We start from the raw sequence: 19,841 nt of genomic DNA, 5'->3' as shown, positions 1-19,841 counted from the left end.
CAGTTTCACTGAAAAGCCTATTTTTAGAGGTTTCCTCAGATGATCCTAGCACTAAAAGTGATCCATATTTGCAAGCAATACCTGTCTTCTCTTTTCCAGAAAGTTCGCTCCACCTGGCTGCCATTAGGGCACTTAGGAAAACTGTGGGGATCAAACTGTACAGATTTATAACTTAAAAAACACTGTTTAAGTTAGCTTTTCAAAATACGGTTTAAATTTTTCTGACAAATCTCTTTTTTAACAGCTTTATTGAGACATAATCCACATATGACAGAATTATACAAGTCAATGACGTGGTAACCATCACCACAATCTAACTTTAGCACAGTTTCTGTCTCCCCAAGCACACACCAAAGAAATCTTGGTGCTCATTAGCAGTCACTTCTCATTTCTCCCCAACCTGCCCTCACATCCTAACCTCAATGACTAAGCCACTTTCTTTCTATAGACATGCCCAATCTGGACATTTAATATAAATGGAATTATATAATATGTGGTCTGTTGAATGGTTTATTTCACTTAGCATAATTTTTTGAGGTTCATCTGTGTTGTAGCATGTACTTTATTCATTTTTTATTACTAAATAATATTCCATTATACAGATATATCACACTTTATTTGTTCACTGATTTGTTGGGTTGTTTATACTTCTTGGATATTATGAGTAATGTTGCTGTGAACACTCATGTACAAGATTTTGTGTAGGCAAATACGTTCATTCCTTTTAGGTACATATTGGGAATGGAAATGCAGCAGTTACCATGAATGTATTAATATTATAACTATTTAATGTTTTGAAGGATTGCCAAACTTTTCCAAAGTGGCTGCACCATTTTACACTGCACCATCAAGGTTTGAGGGTTCTGACTGCTTCACATCCTTGCCAGCACTTGTCACTGTCTGCTTTTTTTTGGTTACAGCCATCCTAGTAGGCATAGAGCGGTCTCTCACTGTGGTTTTGATGCTAATTTCCCTAATGACTCAAATTCACAAGGCTGACTTGTTTCATATTGAGACCACACTACTATCAAGCCCAGAGTTATCTCTGTGTATCTGCTGCTGCCCCTTTTAGCATGCATTAAAGCTTACCGGGTCTTAGAAAAGAGCAGTCCTGGGGGCTGCTCTGTATGGCTGCATGGCTTGTGCAGTGTGCACACGGCTACTGCAAGCAGTAGGGCTATTCTGGAAATACTGACAAAGGCAGGTTTGGGGTAGGAGTAGGTCTACTTTCTTTGCTATGTTCTTCTCAGATTTACTGATCTCTTATAAATACAAGCACTTGACATTAAAAAAAAAAGTCAGCTATTTCGGGCTTCTTCTCATGGCTGCCTATCCTTGCAACGTCATTTCTTATTTCTACTATGCTCTGGTCATTCGTATCTGTTCTCTGACCCCTGAACCACCACTTCATGCTGCTATGATTTTATATATCCTGTTCCATCTACTCAGTATGCCATCTTGCTCCTCTGAATTTTTAATCTGCCTGATTTAGCTTTTACTGACACTTGAAGACCCAGTTCAAATATATGTCCTCTGTTTGAAAGTCCCCCTGCCCCTCAACTTCCTCCTTTAAAGCAAAGGTGAGCACTCCCTCTTTTACACCACCACTGAACCTTGTACGTCTTTATTAATAACAATGAAAACTATCATTTTCTGGCCACCATGTGCCAGACATGTATTTGTAAGCACTTTACATGTATTAACTTGCATACTCAGAACCACCTTAAGAGGTAGGTACTACTACCATTCATATTTTGTATTAATAGACGAGAAAACAAACATTTAAAAAACTCACCCAAGGTTACACAGCTGGGATTCAAACTTGCTCTGTCTCCCTGTACATTTAACTACTAACACAGGATGGCATCTACCAGCATATATTATAACCATTAGTTTCCTGTTTTAGACTGTAAACTTTGAGGGTAAGACCTGTCTTACTCTTAATCATTTTTTAATACCAGGTACCAAGGAAAGCACTACACATATAGAAGGTGCTCCAAAATATTTATTAATCTAAAAATATTTGCTAAATCAAATGTAAAACTTAAGGGAAGGGACTATGTTTTTGAAGAGGGGCTATAAAAAAAAAAAAACTGTTTCATCAGCAACTGAGGGAAGAATCTACTAGATTATGATGATAAACATCTTATTAATGACAGAGAAGGGGGAGGCAATGAGGGATGAGTAGGATGGAACATCCTGGACATCTTTTACAAAATACACATGGCTAGGCTCATCAAAATCTCAGGACCTATGCATTTTAAAAATGTTCCTCAAATATCAAATGATATTACTAATACCCTACTATCCCAGTTGAGAATCAATGATAGAGGCAAACAATAATAGTGGATTTGCTTAGTATTTGTTCATATCAGTTAATAAAGAATCCTGAATGGTCACTGATGTTATTAAATCTAAGCAATCAACTTGGGAGAAGCTCATAATGAATCAAAAATCTAATACTGACTTGGCCTTAAACACTAGAAAACAATCCAATTTACAAATTAAAACCTTGCACCCATAACAAAGTTATTCAATCCCTTCTCCCAACAATTTCACACTTTCTATATAAGCAGCAAGAGAAAAAAAACCTCAACATTTTCAAAATGGCCAGATGTTTTATTAAGATTATTCATATCTTTACAGTAACAAAAATTAGACAGTCTCTGTTGATTTTCAAAGTTCAAACTCACTTTTATTATTTCAGCATATAAATGTCACAAGTTATTCTTAGAAGATAGAGGTAAAAGTTCTACCTGGTTTTGAAGACCCAGTATCAGCCTGTCCTAACTGCTTTTTCCTTTTGGCTTCCTCCACTGGATTTTCAAACTGGGTTTTCTGGTTAAGGTGACTGTAAAATGTAGACAAATATGCATTTCAGTTTAATGTGAAAGAGTTACATATTTTAAAATAGACTCTCGTATCATTCCATCATCACACGTTAAGGGACAAACATGTATCCTTACGCTATGGAACCCAGAGATGCTGACAAGTCATGGAGGAAGAGCTTTTCAACAGCTAAAGAATGACCCACAGAAGACGCCTAGAAGTCAAAGTTGCTGAAATGTTTCATACAGCTTCTCTATAATCGTTTCTAATATTGCTAACAACAGTTTTCAAAACTATAAATGAAGCCCTCATATATGATATAGCTAGAACTATTGGCAATTAATCAGTTAAGTTTTTTTTTTAAAGGCAGTTAATAGTAGGAGGGTTTTAAGTTTCTCTGAAGTGAAGCAGCTGTGAAGACACTTTTGAAGAAATCTGAGTACAGATGTCTTCTAGAATTTTACTATTATTTTTCCAACTGACTCACCCACATCAATTTACATCAAAAAAAAAGCAAAGTGACTTGCTTTTATCAAACTGTTATCACAGACCAACTCTTTTACAGTTAAGCTTCAAAATTATATAACAACTAATTACATAATTATACGTTCAACTCTTTTTGACAATTTAGGAACAATCATAACTAACTCTTTGAAAGCATACAAGCCTGTGGTGGAAATCAGGAAAGTATGGGGAGACGAGAGGCAGGCCATTAGATGATGGTATTCAATACACTACGGCGAGAGCGTGTTTCACAGAAGAACTGAGCATTGGTTATCCTGGCAAGCCAGTTAACTGTAAGTGGATTAAGAAGGCAACTACTATACGAAAGATGTTTAAGACTGCAAATGGGTCTAACACAGAAACAAGGGGGAATTATATCTAATACTTCTACACTACAAACACATTTCAGCCAATTGAAATTCATTTTCCAGTAGAAACCATTTTAACAAGAAGTGACATTACTAAATATCAATAATTAAACATTAAATCATGAGAATTTCAGATTATGACTGTCTTTAGATAAGCTGAATATTACAAAATCTATACACAAATAGTCATACAACTTGGATATTTTCTTTGCCACTTGTGACCATTAATGGGGATGGAGGAGGGGTCAACAGGGAGAAAAAAAAACCCTTACAGCAAGGTACCCTCGCTTCCGAGTATGCCTCTCTATGCCTTTCAGGCTTCTAGTGCATTAGCAACCCTGCAACAGATGTAGGTATTCAGTTTCAGAGCTCCAAATATGGCAAGCTCTACGTGACATTCTTTGGGTTCTGATTTCACTAAAATTCAAGTATGCTTCTGCTTCTTACTATGAGAAAGGACCTTATCAACTGAGTTAACTGTTTAACCTTCCATGAGAATGAAAATCTTCGGTGTTAAGTTAGGTACCGTTTTTAAAGTTATTTATTATATACTGATAATTTACATATTCTTGAAAAAACAAAACTAGAAACTGACATTTCGAAAAGAATAAACCTGTTTAGAAAGAACCTTGGCTTACTTGAACGTCATCAGTTAGAATGACTCACTTTGCCACCCAGGCATTAATACATAAAAAGGACTAATTTATATTTATACTCTTTGTAATGTGTGGGAGAAGAGAGTAGAAGAATGCAAATGAGTAATCCCTTTCCTGAAAAGTCTTTGACAAAAGAGTGTAAGATTTTAGAGAAAAGAGTAATTGCATCTGTCACCTTAGACTACCTAGATTAAAATGCCAACCAAAAAACAAAACAGTAAAAACACTCTCCTCTTCCTTTAGTTACTTATACCCATAGTATTATTAACATGTAACAAATTTTGTTTTCTGTAAAACTAGTTATGGGAAGAGAAGAGAACATAATAGATTATCAGAAAAAGTAAACAAGAGTAGCAAACAAGCCTGATTTAAATATATAATTTATAATTTGAAATTTCATCTCTATTAAAATTTTGTGTAAATATATGAATTTTAAGAATTCATTTCCACAAACAAAATCATTATCCTTCATGAAAAGTTAAGATATGAAAAGCAGATGTATATTTTCACTGTGTCACCAAACTGTAGGAAGGCAATTAAAGAATACATTAAGACAACATTTCTAAAGATATGTGCATTCTTATGGAAGGCCTGCCATTAAATTTTGGGAACAATTTTATTTCCAAAAATAAATTAATCCATTTCAGAATCTCATCTTCTAAAATAAATGCTTACCCCAAAAACCTGCCATTGCAGTTAGTGTTACTACTATAAGGCTCTTGCCAAGAGCAATCATTGCGCCATCTGGTTTGACAAACTGAGAGAGCCAGAGAGTAGCCATTCAAGTAACAGCTTTTTATCTCCATCAGTAAATTCACTGCAGATTACTATAGTTGAGATTCAAAGCCTAACTAATCTGGGAATCAAGCCACACTTCAGAACTCGGCTGATTCCATACTAATGTGCATCTTGAGTACAGCCTGCTCTTTCTTAATCTAATAAATTACCCTCCAGTAGAATGAGCTCGTCTGGGAACTATCATACAAAATCACATCGGTGCCATTGCTGTTGCTTCTAATCAGGCTGTTTCACATGCCTCCATGACAGCTGGGAGCAGGTCACTTCAGGACTGCCCTGAAGTTGCTTCAATATTAGTACATCCTTGTTTAATGAGAACCAGATCATTTAGCGCAAGATTTTATAACAGGCAAATGAATTTCACCTCTTGACCATGCATTCACATTTGTTGGAATGGATACTAAGAGAATGAGAATCATTATCTCAGAAATGTTCAGCAGTGTTAATGGCAAATAATAGTTGATGGAAGCCCAATTTGAACAGACTAACTATTAGGGGGAAATTTACCACAAATTCTTTTCAGCTAGCCTTCAAATATTCCTTTGATTTGAAAAATGGTTATTTTTTTTCTTTTAACTAAATATACCTTAGAAAAAAGTAACAAAAGAGCTGCTATATACTTCTCACATCATAGTATCGGAAAGATATGAAATAAAATTAACATAACCTTTCAGTGGAGCTGTTAAGTTACAGATCTAAGGGTCAAACTGAGTTATTTTTCTTAGAGTATAAGTTAGACTTTAAGAAATCATTTCAAACATCTCTCTAAGCACAGTGACTCAAGTAACATCCTAGACACTAGTATAAGAACTAGCATTATAACAGGATTCAGTTACTCACTTTAGGGAAGTGGTATTCATTTATGCCAGCAAATGATGAAAAACTAATTAGCAATCATAAAAATAGAAGATGTTCATGTTCACCATTTTTCCAGGTAATAAATAATATTTTGCCTTCACTACCTTGGTAGATGATGCAGACTCCTAGTTCCCAAGTTAACAGTAACCTCTCTGATGTAATTATTTGCCTGGTTGTAGATGACTGAGATCAAAATTCTATCTATATCATCTGGAAAGAAAGCAATCCCAATGATCATAACAATGTAGCAATTAGATAAATGAAGAAAAGGGAAAGAAAAATCAGAAGTTGATGTTATCCTAATTTCTCTGGCTAACATAGGCAGGTGTTTGATCCTCTATTCCAACACAGATTTATGTTTAAATTTAACTATAACAGCTGTGTCAGAATCAACTTTCACCTCTAAAAAGAAAACTAAGTTTTCCTTGATTAACTCCTTAAAAAAGACAACAGTTGTAATCATGTACTTCAAAACTTTGGATCGCTATGATACAATGCCCTTCAAGTGCTTTCACTGCGTTCAGAATCATGCAGGTGTGGTGTTGAAAGCGACCTTACTAGTTCACCTTTTGCTTTCTATCCACTCCTTCTCTTCCTAGAGGCCGTAGTAGTACTGATGACATCTCCAGCTATTAGTCATCTGAGCAACTTACCCTTGGCTCTCTATATTTACTTCAAAGCCAATTTCTAGGGAGCACAGAATCAGTGAAGTAAATGCCCACTGTCCCTACCTCCTCATTCCCCTGGTGGCAAAACCTGGAAGCGGGATTGCAGAAGTGTAAGGTACTTCATTCACTCCCTAAAATTGTGCAATGAAAGGGAAACATTTTGGGAAAGCATAAACTGAGATACAAACTTACTCAACATAGTACGTCCCATATTGAGGGTCCTCTATTTTCTCCCAGCCGTAAGGAAGTTCTGCAAATTAAAAAAAAAAAAAAGAATTGAGTGAAATGCCAGTTTCAAAACCAACAAGAAAAGAATTTACCAAGTGAATTCCTGTCGTTTATTTCATTACACTGATATCTGGGAGACGATAAGGTAAGAACTCACTTTCAAAATACAAACACAGTTTGACTCGAGTGGCTTCTTCAATAACTAGTAAATGTCTCAGCAAGTAATCAGAAACAGAGAACAAAAGACAACATTAAACTCGAAGGTGTTATTTGAATCATGAGTCATAAAAATGCTAGGTATTTAAAAAATCACCTGGTATAGTTATTTCATTTAAATAGCTTTATAGCACTGATGTGAGACACAGCCTGCAAGTCAGTAACAAGCAGCAGCTGCTTGTTAATTTTTTCACTATGATGCAAAGGAATTGTCGATTATTTCTGTTATCACATTCTAACCTACTTCTCTCCACAGGAAAGTCCAGTCTTGGATTTAAACCATTTCAAGTGGGTAATTTAGATTTGCTTCAAATCTAAGAAAATACCTACTTTCTCTTGAAATAACAAGATCTAAGTGTCTGAAGGAAAACTACGCAGTGCCTTGTGTAGAATCTCTATTTGTGAATGGTCACAAGGAAATATCTTACATATAATTATTATGTACTATTGCAAGTAAAGTGACCAATAAAATATAATCAGAAAAATTAAAGGTAGTTGAATTTCTGATAGCTAAAAAAGAAAAAAATTCTGGTCTTTTTAATATAAATTGACCCTTAGAATCAATCCTCTTTTCCTCCCACTCTGTCTGTTTTCCAAGGTAAGGCTGCTGAGGAATCTTTTTATTAGTCAGACATGGTTTAAGTTGGCAGGAGTGTTCCTAGCAGGTGGTTTTTATTGCTATCAATTATACACAGGTGCTCAGCAAGAAGGAAGTTTTTTTTTTAAATCTACAGTTGTACTCCATGATGACCACTCTTTGATTTTCAATTTCTTGTAGACTGTGTTTCTGCTATACTGAAACACAGACACATATACATACATATACAAATGACACAGGCTAGGCAGCAAACAGGCTTAGAAAATATCAAAGAACTTATTAATTTCATATCATTAAGCTGCAGTACAATGTATCCACTTTGTAAGAAAAAATCCCATTGAACCTGATAAAAAGTACAAACCGTTACGCTCTAATAAAAAGTATTATTCCACATTCAGGAAAAAAGAAGAGAATAGATGACCAGCTTCTTAATGAAAAGCTCTGAATCATCTCCACCCCTTTTTCTCCTATATACATAGTTCTCTGCCTATGTATATAATATTAACTGGTAGTTTTGAAGTCTGGTGAGCTTTTGCGGTTTTCCTTTGAAAAAATCTGGTTGAAATGTCTGAGACGGAAAAGATGAGAATAGCTGAAAAGTAACTACTATGTGAAAACAGATCAAAACAACTGAGAACTGGGATATACTTCAGTTCACTTTGATCCTCCACAGCTACAAGGCAAACAATCATCAATAAGTACAATATTTTATGACTCATGTGAACAGAAAAAAGAACAAAGAGCATCACTCATCACCCAGTTCTACAAGGGTTAAGTTGCAACCCAGTGCATCCTGAAAGCAATTCGGGATGAAAAAATAAAACAGGATGAGGTGCTCTGTGCTTTGGATAAATGGGTCTTCGATAATTAGATTATTGAAGGAAGAATTTCAATGACCCCAGTGACTTTTCTTCCCATACACAGGAAAATACTACGACCATTAACTTGAGATATCTATCTGTTCTTTGTGATTAGCAGTAATCTTTTACTAAAATGTATGCTTGACTACATAGATTTCCTAACCAAAATATTCATATACATCCTGGCTCCTCTCCTAGCTCTTGGAACAGATCCTCGGAGTTACTGAGTGCCTGTTTCCTGGGGGATGGTCCTTAGTTAGACCCTAAATAACAAAGCTCACAACTCTCCTTCATGTTGTGTGTTTTTCTTCAAGTCAACACCAAGCAACTGCTACATGAATAAAAGTATTTATTGGATTGTATGAACAATGAAACTGTGAAAAATGCTCTATATATTACCAAAGCAATATCATGGAGAATTTCCTATGAGAGAGAAAGAATTTTCTTTAATAGAAATTTTCTTGAAATAGCATGAGAACTCAATTGTGCTATATAAGGATGAATTCTACAACGGTACCACATCTGGATTTATGCTCTGTGAGAATTTTGGAGAATTTAAGCAACTATAAATTCAAGGGATTAGCATTAAATAGCAGAGACATTACTTTGCCAACAAAGGTCTGTCTAGTCAAAGCTATGGTTTTTCCAGTAGTCATGTATGGATGTGAGAGTTGGACTATAAAGAAAGCTGAGTGCTGAAGAACTGATGCTTTTGAACTGTGGTGTTGGAGAAGACTCTTGAGAGTCCTTTGGACGGCAATGAGATCCAACCAGTCCATCCTAAGGAAATCAGTCCTGAATATTCATTGGAAGGACTGATGCTGAAGCTGAAACTCCAACACTTTGGCCACCTGATGCAAAGAACTGACTCATTTGAAAAGACTGATGCTGGGAAAGATTGAAGGCAGGAGAAGGGGACGACAGAGGATGAGATGGTTGGATGGCAACACGGACTCAATGGACATGAGTTTGAGTAAGCTCCGGGAGTTGGTGATGGACAGGAAGGCCTGGTGTGCTGCAGTCCGTGGGGTTGCAGAGTCAGACACGACTGAGGGACTGAACTGAACTGAATCAAGCAACTATAGAGATAGTTGAAATATTCCATTTGCTCCCTAAAAAATTCACTAAGAAGGATGTATTAATGCCTAATAAGAAAAAAGATCAACAAATATATTTCAGTGTTAATGTGGAAGTTGAGTCAGCATTTTAGTTAGCACTTAAAGAAGCAACTAACAGATAAAGTACAGTCTTTTCTTTAGGCGAGTAAACAAATCGGTAATTTATCTTCTGGATTACTCTTAGGAATCACTTTAAACCCTCACATGTGATAACATCAGACAGGTTTTTGCAGGGTAGATTCATGCAGTTAAAGAAGTGATTATTACTTGCCCTATTAAACTAAAGGTAATAAAACCTAGACTAAAATACCTAGCAATTTTATATACTATCCAGTGAGTCAATTCATTTACTGAATTTCTCCCCCTTTTCTTTCCTTTTTTTCCCTTTCTTCCTCCTCTTCCTCCCCTCTCCTTCCTTATGCAAAAATAAAAATTAGAAACACAGTTCTTGACATCAAGGAGTTCATAGTCGAAAAGTGAAGACAGAAGAGAGAAATGATATAGCGAAATATAAAGTGTGACGGCATTAGTGGCTCAGTTGTGTCCAACTCTGCAACTCCATGGACTACAGCCTGCCAGGCTTCCCCATCCATGGGATTTTCCAGGCAAGAATACTGGACTGGGTTTCCATTTCCTTCTCCAGGGGATCTTCCCAACCCAGGAATCGAACCTGGGTCTCCTGCGTTGCAAGCAGGCTCTTGATGTCTGAGCTATCAGGGAAGCATAATAATGAAACAAACACGCTTTTGAGGGAGAGCTGAGAACCACCACCAATTGCTTGGTAAAACAATTATCAGAAAAGTATTCTAGAAGACGGTGTATTTGAGCAGTCTTAAAGAATGAGTTGGCATTGGTGAGAGGGAGGCCATTTCACTGATCAAGGAGCACTGAGGGATTAAAAATGGCTGGCATTTTCAGTAATTACAAAAATTTGATAGGACTAGAGTGAGGTACATATGCCAGGGGGCTTGTCTTATAATAGGAACCAAAACACATTTCTGGAATGCTGGGTTAAGGAGTTTGGTCTTTATTTTGATGATGATGATGAAACTGATTAAACTGGACTGTGACATGATTAAATTATATTTGGGGAAGTTATGGGTAACAGTAATAAAGGATGAAATAGATGGAGTGGAGTGAAAATAAAGGCAGGCAAATAAGAAAATCATTAGTAGCCTAGATAAGAAATTATGAAGGCTGGCGCTAAGGCACTGGTAGTGGGAATATAGAGAAAGAATGGATAATAAGAGACAAACAAGTTGAAGCAACAGAAATTAATGACTAACACGAAGACTGTGGGAGGGGAGGAGGTCAAGATGATATCCAGGTTAATGGCTGTTTAAGCATAAATATGATACATTATAAAATATTTATTGGATACCTATGGAAACAGCTGTGAGAAGAGGAAAGAAGTGTTAATTTGGATTTAGAGGCACTTAGGAGACAGATATCTAGAGGAGGAAATGGCAACCCACTCCAGTATTCTTGCCTGGAGAACTGCATGGAGAGAGGAGCCTGTCTGGCTATAGTCCATGGGTTGGCAAAGAGTTGGACACGACTGAAGTGACTGAGACAGCACAGGAGACAGATAAGAAAAAAAAAAAATGATGAGCAGCACTGGACACTTAAGAGATGGCAGTTTTTTTAAAGTCAGAATTGATAGGACTTGATACTTAGCTGCAATGAAGATAGGGTGAGGAAAAGTTGAGGACGATAACCAGTTTCAGGCTCACAGAACTGGGAGGATGTAAGGTCAGTTGGTGACAGCAGGAAGTGCAGGTATACAAAAGATTTAACTCAGTTTGGAAGGTGTTGCATTTGAGGGGCTATGCAACATCCTTGTAGAGATACCTAATAATTTCTTGGAAATATGAACCTGGTCCTGTCCTCAGAAGAGAAACAGAAGAAGATAAAAGATCTGGGAGGCACTGCAATTAAAGCTACGGCAGTGGACAAAATTACTGAGGTAAGTTGTGAATAGAAAAGATGGAGAATAGAAGCTTAGGAGCATTAACAATTTAAGGAGCGGAGTAAGTAAGAATAGGGGGAATGGAGTCAAAGAAGACAGACGAGGACAGCGTGGTCAACACGAGCAAATGCTTTATAAAGCTGTCAGGACTGGAGATAGGGGCTAAAAAGAGTCCACTAAATCTGGCAATCAGGCAGGTGGTTACGGGTAACATTAAGAAAAGCAGTTTCACGAGAAAGGTAGAGGGCAAAGTTCAGCATACTGCGGTATTAAAGAGTAAATTGTGGAGTCCTTGAGAAATAGCCTTCTTGTTTTGGAAACTGAGTTGTAAAAAAAAAAAAAAAAGCAGTTTGAGAACTCTGGAAGAGAAAATAGGAAAGACCTAACCATATTTTCCTATTTTAAAAGCTAAAGCACCTTACCCGTGCCAAAAGTTGACTCAAAAAGCAAAACTATTTCTGGCATATAAAGCCGCTGATTAGTTCTAAGGACCATGAACTTATCATTCCTCTTCTCTAAATAGCTATTTTCTTATTTAAATATATAAATTATAATTGTTTTCTCATTGTGGAGCTCTATTCAACTGATAATTTTCTTTTACCACTCTCTATAAAGGTATCAACATGAACACATTTTATAAAAATGTCTTTAGTAAAAAATTTAATCTTTCTTTCATCATAAGAGAAAAGTAGTGAGTTGAAAGTAAAATGGATTCCTGATGTTGAATTTTTAAGATGACCATTTAATTAACACATTAATTATTTTGAGTGGAAGACAAACATGTACACTCATTAAAGCATCAGATATGGTGTAAAAACACAGGTTATGAATAGCAGAAGACTGGGGGGAAAAGGGCAAGTTTTAGGAACTGTAAAGTTTTTCTAGATCTTAAATGTTCAGCAGAAGGTAAACAATATCTTAAACTATAAAAACTTACATTTAACATACTGTTATTACTATCCCCTTTACTAGCATCTACTCTGTGCAAGGTACTATGGAGACTACAATGTAAGTTAGATACAGTCTATTCTGCAAATAGCTGATTGTGGGGCTATTTCTTCCCTGTTCAGAGAAGAGACCAAGTATATGGCAAATGTGGTAACAACCAGCTGGGCATAAAACAAACAGGCTCCAGGTTCCAAATGTTGGGGTCCCCAAAGGGAAACAGAAATGCAAAAATGCAAAATGGCTGTCTGGGGAGGCCTTACAAATAGCTGTGAAAGAAGAGAAGTGAAAAGCAAAGGAGAAAAGGAAAGATATAAGCATCTGAATGCAGAGTTCCAAAGAATAGCAAAGAGAGATAAGAAAGCCTTCCTCAGTGATCAATGCAAAGAAATAGAGGAAAACAACAGAATGGGAAAGACTAGAGATCTCTTCAAGAAAATCAGCGATACCAAGGGAACATTTCATGCAAAGATAGGCTCGATAAAGGACAGAAATGGTATGCATCTCACAGAAGCAGAAGATATTAAGAAGAGGTGGCAAGAATACACAGAAGAACTGTATAAAAAAGATCTTCATGACGAAGATAATCACGACAGTGTGATCACTCACCTAGAGCCAGACATCCTGGAATGTGAAGTCAAATGGGCCTTAGAAAGCATCACTACGAACAAAGCTAGTGGAGGTGATGGAATTCCAGTTGAGCTATTTCAAATCCTGAAAGATGATGCTGTGAAAGTGCTGCACTCAATATGCCAGCAAATTTGGAAAACTTGGCAGTGGCCAGAGGACTGGAAAAGGTCAGTTTCCATTCCAATCCCAAAGAAAGGCAATGCCAAAGAATGCTCAAATTACCACGCAATTGCACTCATCTCACACGCTAGTAAAGTAATGTTCAAAATTCTCCAAGCCAGGCTTCAGCAATACGTGAACCGTGAACTTCCTGATGTTCAAGCTGGTTTTAGAAAAGGCAGAGGAACCAGAGATCAAATTGCCAACATCCGCTGGATCATCGAAAAAGCAAGAGAGTTCCAGAAAAACATCTATTTCTGCTTTACTGACTATACCAAAGCCTTTGACTGTGTGGATCACAATAAACTGTGGAAAATTCTGAAAGAGATGGGAATACCAGACCACCTGACCTGCCTCTTGAGAAACCTATATGCAGGTCAGGAAGCAACAGTTAGAACTGGACATGAAACAACAGACTGGTTCCAAATAGGAAAAGGAGTTCGTCAAGGCTGTATATTGTCACCCTGCTTATTTAACTTCTGTGCAGAGTACATCATGAGAAACGCTGGGCTGGAAGAAGCACAAGCTGGAATCAAGATTGCCGGGAGAAATATCAATAACCTCAGATATGCACATGACACCACCCTTATGGCAGAAAGTGAGAGGAACTAAAAAAACCTCTTGATGAAAGTGAAAGAGGAGAGTGAAAAAGTTGGCTTAAAGCTCAACATTCAGAAAACGAAGATCATGGCATCTCGTCCCATCATTTCATGGCAAATAGATGGGGAAACAGTGGAAACAGTGGCAGACTTTATTTTTTAGGGCTCCAAAATCACTGCAGATGGTGGAAATTTAAAGACACTTACTCCTTGGAAGGAAAGTTATGACCAGCCCAGATAGCATATTCAAAAGCAGAGACATTACTTTGCCAACAAAGGTCCATCTAGTCAAGGCTATGGTTTTTCCAGTGGTCATGTATGGATGTGAGAGTTGGACTGTGAAGAAAGCTGAGTGCCGAAGAATTGATGCTTTTGAACTGTGGTGTTGGAGAAGACTCTTGAGAGTCCCTTGGACTGCAAGGAGATCCAACCAGTCCAATCTGAAGGAGATCAGTCCTGGGTGTTCATTGGAAGGAGTGATGCTAAAGCTGAAACTCCAATACTTTGGCCACCTCATGCAAAGAGTTGACTCATTGGAAAAGACCCTGATGCTGGGAGGGATTGGGGGCCAGAGGAGAAGGGGACAACAGAGGATGAGATGGCTGGATGGCATCACCGACTCAATGGCCATGAGTTTGGGTGAACTCCGGGAGTTGGTGATGGACAGGGAGGCCTGGCGTGCTGCAATTCATGGGGTCGCAAAGAGTTGGACACAACGGAGTGACTGAACTGAACTGAAAGGGAAATACAGGTTACTATGTAGCTCAGTTGGTAAAGAATCTGACTGCAATGCAGGAGACCCAGGTTTGATTCCTGGGACCAGAAGATCCCCTGGAGAAGGAAATGGCAAGCCATTCCAGTATTCTTGCCTGGAGAATTCCATGGACAAAGGAGCTTGGCAAGCTACAGTCCATGGGATCACAAGAGTCAGACACAACTTCACGACTAAACCACCACCATAGAGAAATACAGGTAATGTTGCAAAGGCATCTCCAGTAATAGGGGTTGGGGAGTACCTCTTGGATTAAAACACTTTGAACATCCCTGAGTGCAATTTTGGTTGCTCTATCTTAAGAACTGAAGTGGTTTGCCATTCCCTTCTTCAGTGGACCACATTCTGTCAGACCTCTCCATCATGACCCATCCGTCTTGGGTGGCCCCACACAGCATGGCTTAGTTTCACTGAGTTAGACAAGCTGTGGTCCGTGTGATCAGATTGGCTAGTTGTCTGTGATTGTGAGTGCAGAAGAATTGATGCTTTTGAACTGTGGTATTGGAGAAGAATCTTGAGAGTTCCTTGGACTGCAAGGAGATTCAACCAGTTCATCCTAAAGGAAATCAGTTCTGGGTGTTCATTGGAAGGACTAATGTTGAAGCTGAAACTCCCAATATTTTCGCCACCCGATGCGAAGAGCTGACTCATTTGAAAAGACTCTGATGTTGGGAAAGGTTGAGGGCAGGAGGAGAAGGGGATGACAGAGGATGAGATGGTTAGATGGCATTACCGACTCAACGGACATGAGTTTGGGTAAACTCTGGGAGTTGGTGATGGACAGGGAGGCCTGGTGTGCTGCGGTTCTGGGGTCGCAAAGAGTTGGACACGACTGAGCGAGTGAACTGAACTCAACTGATCTTAAGAATGATACAATTAAGATCACCATGTAATGTATTCTCCACTTTTTAAGAGTAAAAGGAGACCCTATTATTAATTATACTGGGACAGTAGTAATAAGGAGGATTAGTCCCTCACCACTCAAGGCATGCTGCTAAATCGCTTCAGTCGTGTCCGACTCTGTGTGACCCCATAGACAGCAGCCCATCAGGCTCCCCCGTCCCTGGGATTCTCCAGGCAAGAACACTGGAGTGGGTTGCCATTTCCTTCTCCAATGCATGAAAGTGAAAAGTGAAAGTGAAGTCGCTCAGTCGTGTCTGACTCTTAGCGACCCCATGGACTGCAGCCTACCAGGCTCCTCCGTCCATGGGATTTTCCAGGCAAGAGTACTGGAGTGGGGTGCCATTGCCTTCTCTGAACCAAGGCATACAGTCACCCATAATGCAAAGAGCTTTAGGGGAACAACACACTTTTGCAGAGAATCATTTTCAATTTCCTGAACCCCTCTACTTTGTTCTCCAAGGAAGAAAGAATGCCTTATTTGATAGGTGAGCTTTAGAGAATGAATTCAGTGTGTTTGGCTTGGGGCCTTCTGGGTCCTCTTGTGGCTTCTGATGCTAGCCTGCCTGCAGAGAGGGTGCTATCTGATCTTTTGCCATATCTGCCTTGTGGGAGGAGCCAAACAACTGAATACAGAGGCTGGAGAGTGAGTGCTTAAGTCTCCCTCTGGTAGGGGTGCAATATCAGTAAGCCCAATATAGGTGTGGCGCTAAAGCCATGTTCACTCATCAGATGGTATTCTAATCTCATCTTTGTTTCCTATGTCTTATTTCTCTATTGACTCCTCACTAATGAATGAAGATAGATTTTTTTCTTTTCTTTTTCTGGCCATGAGCCATGTGGGATCCCCACCTGCCACACCAGGGATTGAATGGTTGCCCTCTGCATTGGAAGTGTGGAGTCTTAACCACTGGACCACCGGGGAAGTCCTGAGGTAGAATTATTATGTTTTGCTTCCCCCAGAACCCTAAGGAGATTAAATATTATTTTCAAGAAGGATGCCCGAAGGATAGAGTGGCTTCTTTCCTTCTTTTCCTTCCTTTCTTTTCCTCCTCCTTTCCTTCCAAACATTTAAGTCTCAACTGAAGGGATAAATAGATAAGACAAAACTACTGCTCTTACAGAGTATAGGTATCTAGTAACAATGCAATGCCATAGGTGCTACAATAGAAACATGCTGTGCACAGAGGCAAGAACACCTAATCCTGACCTGGAAGAGAAAAACGGAGGAGGCTACAAAAATTATATGTTTGAGCTTAAAAGGATAAGCAGATATAAGCCAAGTGGACACAGGGAACAAGGTTGGTTCCTGGCATAAGAAATGGGCCTGTGGCAAAGATAGGGACTCTCTCTCCCGTGTGCATGCGTGCGCACTCTCTTTCTCTCTCTTTTTCTCCCTCCCCACGTACTCTTCCACTCTCTTCTCTTCGAGTCTTGGATTCTCCTGCTATCTTATAAATAAAATAGAGCTGTAACACTGATTTGCCTAAGAGCTGTAACACGGTTTGTGAAGGCTTTAATGTCCGTTGCTCCAAATCTTTGTTGTGACGAGACAAAGAACCAAGGAACATACACTCGAGTGACATCTATGGTGCCATGACTCGGGTTTAACCTGGCTGAAACAACCTCTACGTGGAAGAGGCCAAGCACAACAGGAGCCCAACTCAGCGAAGCTCCGGCGCTAGAAGCAGAAGGCGAAGAAACCCAGTGCAGGGGAAGGCCCATTGTGCTGGAAACTGGGACAGCGAAAAACGAACTCAGCAGAAAGCTCACGCGGCCCAGTCTCAGATTCCAGAAGACCTCAGGTTAAGGTCCTTGAGACAGAACTGCTGTTGGAAGCACAGGACACTCATATTAGAGTGAATTTCTGTTATTGCTGAGGAGGACTTAACCAAATCTATGCCTCAAACATTCCGATTTAAAACGGAGGAAGGCTGACCAAGCAGTAATTGAGTGGGAAGAAAAACAAAAAGAAAGAACAAAGAAAAGGAAGATGAAGACATGCAGATTTAATAACGCCAGGAATCAAAGGCCACTGGAGATACAGAATTCATGAGGGCATCTTGGTTCCAACCAATTGCATACTTGTGTGTGTGTTGTGTGTGTATGTATGAAAGACTCTTACCAGCTTCCTGACCAATCTACAGCCGCTACTGCTAAATAAAAGAACTAAAAGTGTCACAAAAAAAAAAAAAAAGAAATGGGCCTGTAGCAAAGATAAAAATATGTCATATTTATGGTATGAAAACACTTTGAGAAAGAAATAAAGAATACAGTTCAGTTACGAAAAATCTTTAATACTTTCCCAAGGAGTCTAGACTTTATTCTGTTGACAGTAGGGAGCCATTAACTAAAATGGCCATTAACCTGAGCAAGGGAGAGCTATGAAGGCAGTTATATTTTAGAAAGATTAATGGATAATGTAGCTAAACTTTTTTGATCATGTAGTCTTATCAAAAAAAAAATCTGACCATGTACTTCCAAGAGACTTATATATTCATAGACATAGATATACTAATCTACTAACATATACATAATAAAGCATATACAAAATAGACATTTAAAAAGGAGATAAAGACTAAATAAACAATTATCCCAATTTCACCTCCATGTGGTTGAAAAGAGCTCTTATGAGGTGTATGAGAAGTGTCAGCTCCACCATTTTCTCACTGTTACCTTGGGCTTGCATATCTGTATTACCTTTAATCACCAGTGTCTTTATAGAAATCCTTTTAAGTCACATTTTAATTTTGTGTAAATTAAAAACTATGTAATATGGTCTATAAATCCACTTAAGTGTGCACAAGTAAACTGAAAAACTTTACAGGGCTCCTGACAAAAGCAAAGGAGTCGGCTTCATTCTTCCTTTAAGACTGAGGAGTGTATATGATAATCTGACAAAGAGAATGAAGTAGAATACCATTGCCAATCTGTATGTACAATAGTAGAGCATGATACTGACGTTTTCTTCCTATACCCAAATAGTTGGAACGCCATCATTTATTTTACAGACCACTGGCATAAAAGATACATTGGAGGAGAACTGTAGGAAAAAAAGAGACCAGAATAATCCAAATGTGTGGTAGTTAGAGGAAAGGAGAGGATGATATTAAAAAGAAAAAAAAAAGCATGAATAGAGAATAGGGAGCATAGGGAGCTATATGAAAAAAGCAAACATAGCAAAATGATCATTATAATATATGTATTCACTGAAAAACTCAGTTTTTCTATATGTTGGAAAATTTTCATAATAATATATTGCCAAAATATAGAAAAAGGAAAGAGCAGCAGGGATTGGAAACTATATAGGGGACAGAGCAAGAGGAGAAGCAGCAGCAAATAGGACTCAAAGGATTTTGCCCAGATGATTATAAGGATGGTACCTAAGAGAGAAAGCAAAATGTGGGGACTGTGGGAGAAAGATGCTAAATTCAGTTTTAAATATGTTTATCTGAAGTGCCAGTAGGGCAATCAAAAAGAAAGTCTCAAAAGTAGTAGGAAATACAGAAACAGGATTCAGAACAGAGGACAACACTAGAGATTTAGACAAGGAGACTAGCTACAGTAAGTTGGTAGTTAAGGCTATGAAAATAAATACATTCTACAAGGGAAAATAGGAAAAGGCAGAGAACTGAACTGAAACCATCAGCTGGTAGGAAAATGAACAAAAGGGCAAAAGGGTTAGTCACTCAGTCATGTCCGACTCTTTGCAACCCAATGGACTGTAGCCAGCAGGTTCTTCCGTCCATGGAATTCTCCAGGCAAGGATACTGGAGTGGGTTGCCATTCCCTTCTCCAGGGGATCTTTCTGACCCAGGAATCAAACCTGGATCTCCTGCCTTGCAGGCAGATTTCTTTATCATCTAAGCCACCAGGGAAGCCCTAGAAAAAGAAAAGGAACGGAGCCTGGCAAAAGAGACATCCTGAAAAGACTAATACCACATTCATAATCTTTAAAAAGTCCAATTCTATAATATTACATATTCTAGATTACCTTCACAATGACTAATTTCACCTTAAGAAACTTACTGTGAAAAGCCTTAGGGAGGGACAAGGGAAGTATGTTATAAAAAGTTATTTTAAAAATTATTTGAGGTATAATTTGTATTCACCACAATTCACAGACCTTAAGTGCTCATGCAATGATTAAAATATCAATTTACGTG

The 19,841-nt window shown here is 38.3% G+C and overlaps 1 protein-coding gene across 12 annotated transcripts in view; it reads right to left on the bottom strand.

Annotated features, from left to right (window-relative positions):
- The window catches only part of MAGI3 (membrane associated guanylate kinase, WW and PDZ domain containing 3), a 292,911-nt gene that overhangs the window by 53,061 nt on the left and 220,009 nt on the right, over nt 1-19,841 (bottom strand). For 10 of the 12 annotated variants that reach the window (XM_086391923.1, XM_086391925.1, XM_086391926.1 and 7 more), the window contains 2 exons: nt 6,874-6,931; nt 2,757-2,851 (listed from right to left, as the gene is read on the bottom strand). In XM_086391923.1, coding sequence (XP_086248049.1) covers nt 2,757-2,851; nt 6,874-6,931 — 153 coding nt within the window. Of the gene's footprint in view, nt 1-2,756; nt 2,852-5,032; nt 5,179-6,873; nt 6,932-7,455; nt 7,542-19,841 lie in introns of those variants that run through there. The other 2 variants (XM_086391931.1, XM_086391928.1) reach the window with 2 other exon arrangements.

This window comes from Bos grunniens, chromosome 3, assembly GCF_055505025.1.
Source record: "Bos grunniens cultivar Pamir isolate PY7600 chromosome 3, Bosgru_T2T1.0, whole genome shotgun sequence".
NCBI lineage: Eukaryota > Metazoa > Chordata > Mammalia > Artiodactyla > Bovidae > Bos > Bos grunniens.
This window is presented reverse-complemented; position numbering and strand designations above follow the sequence as displayed.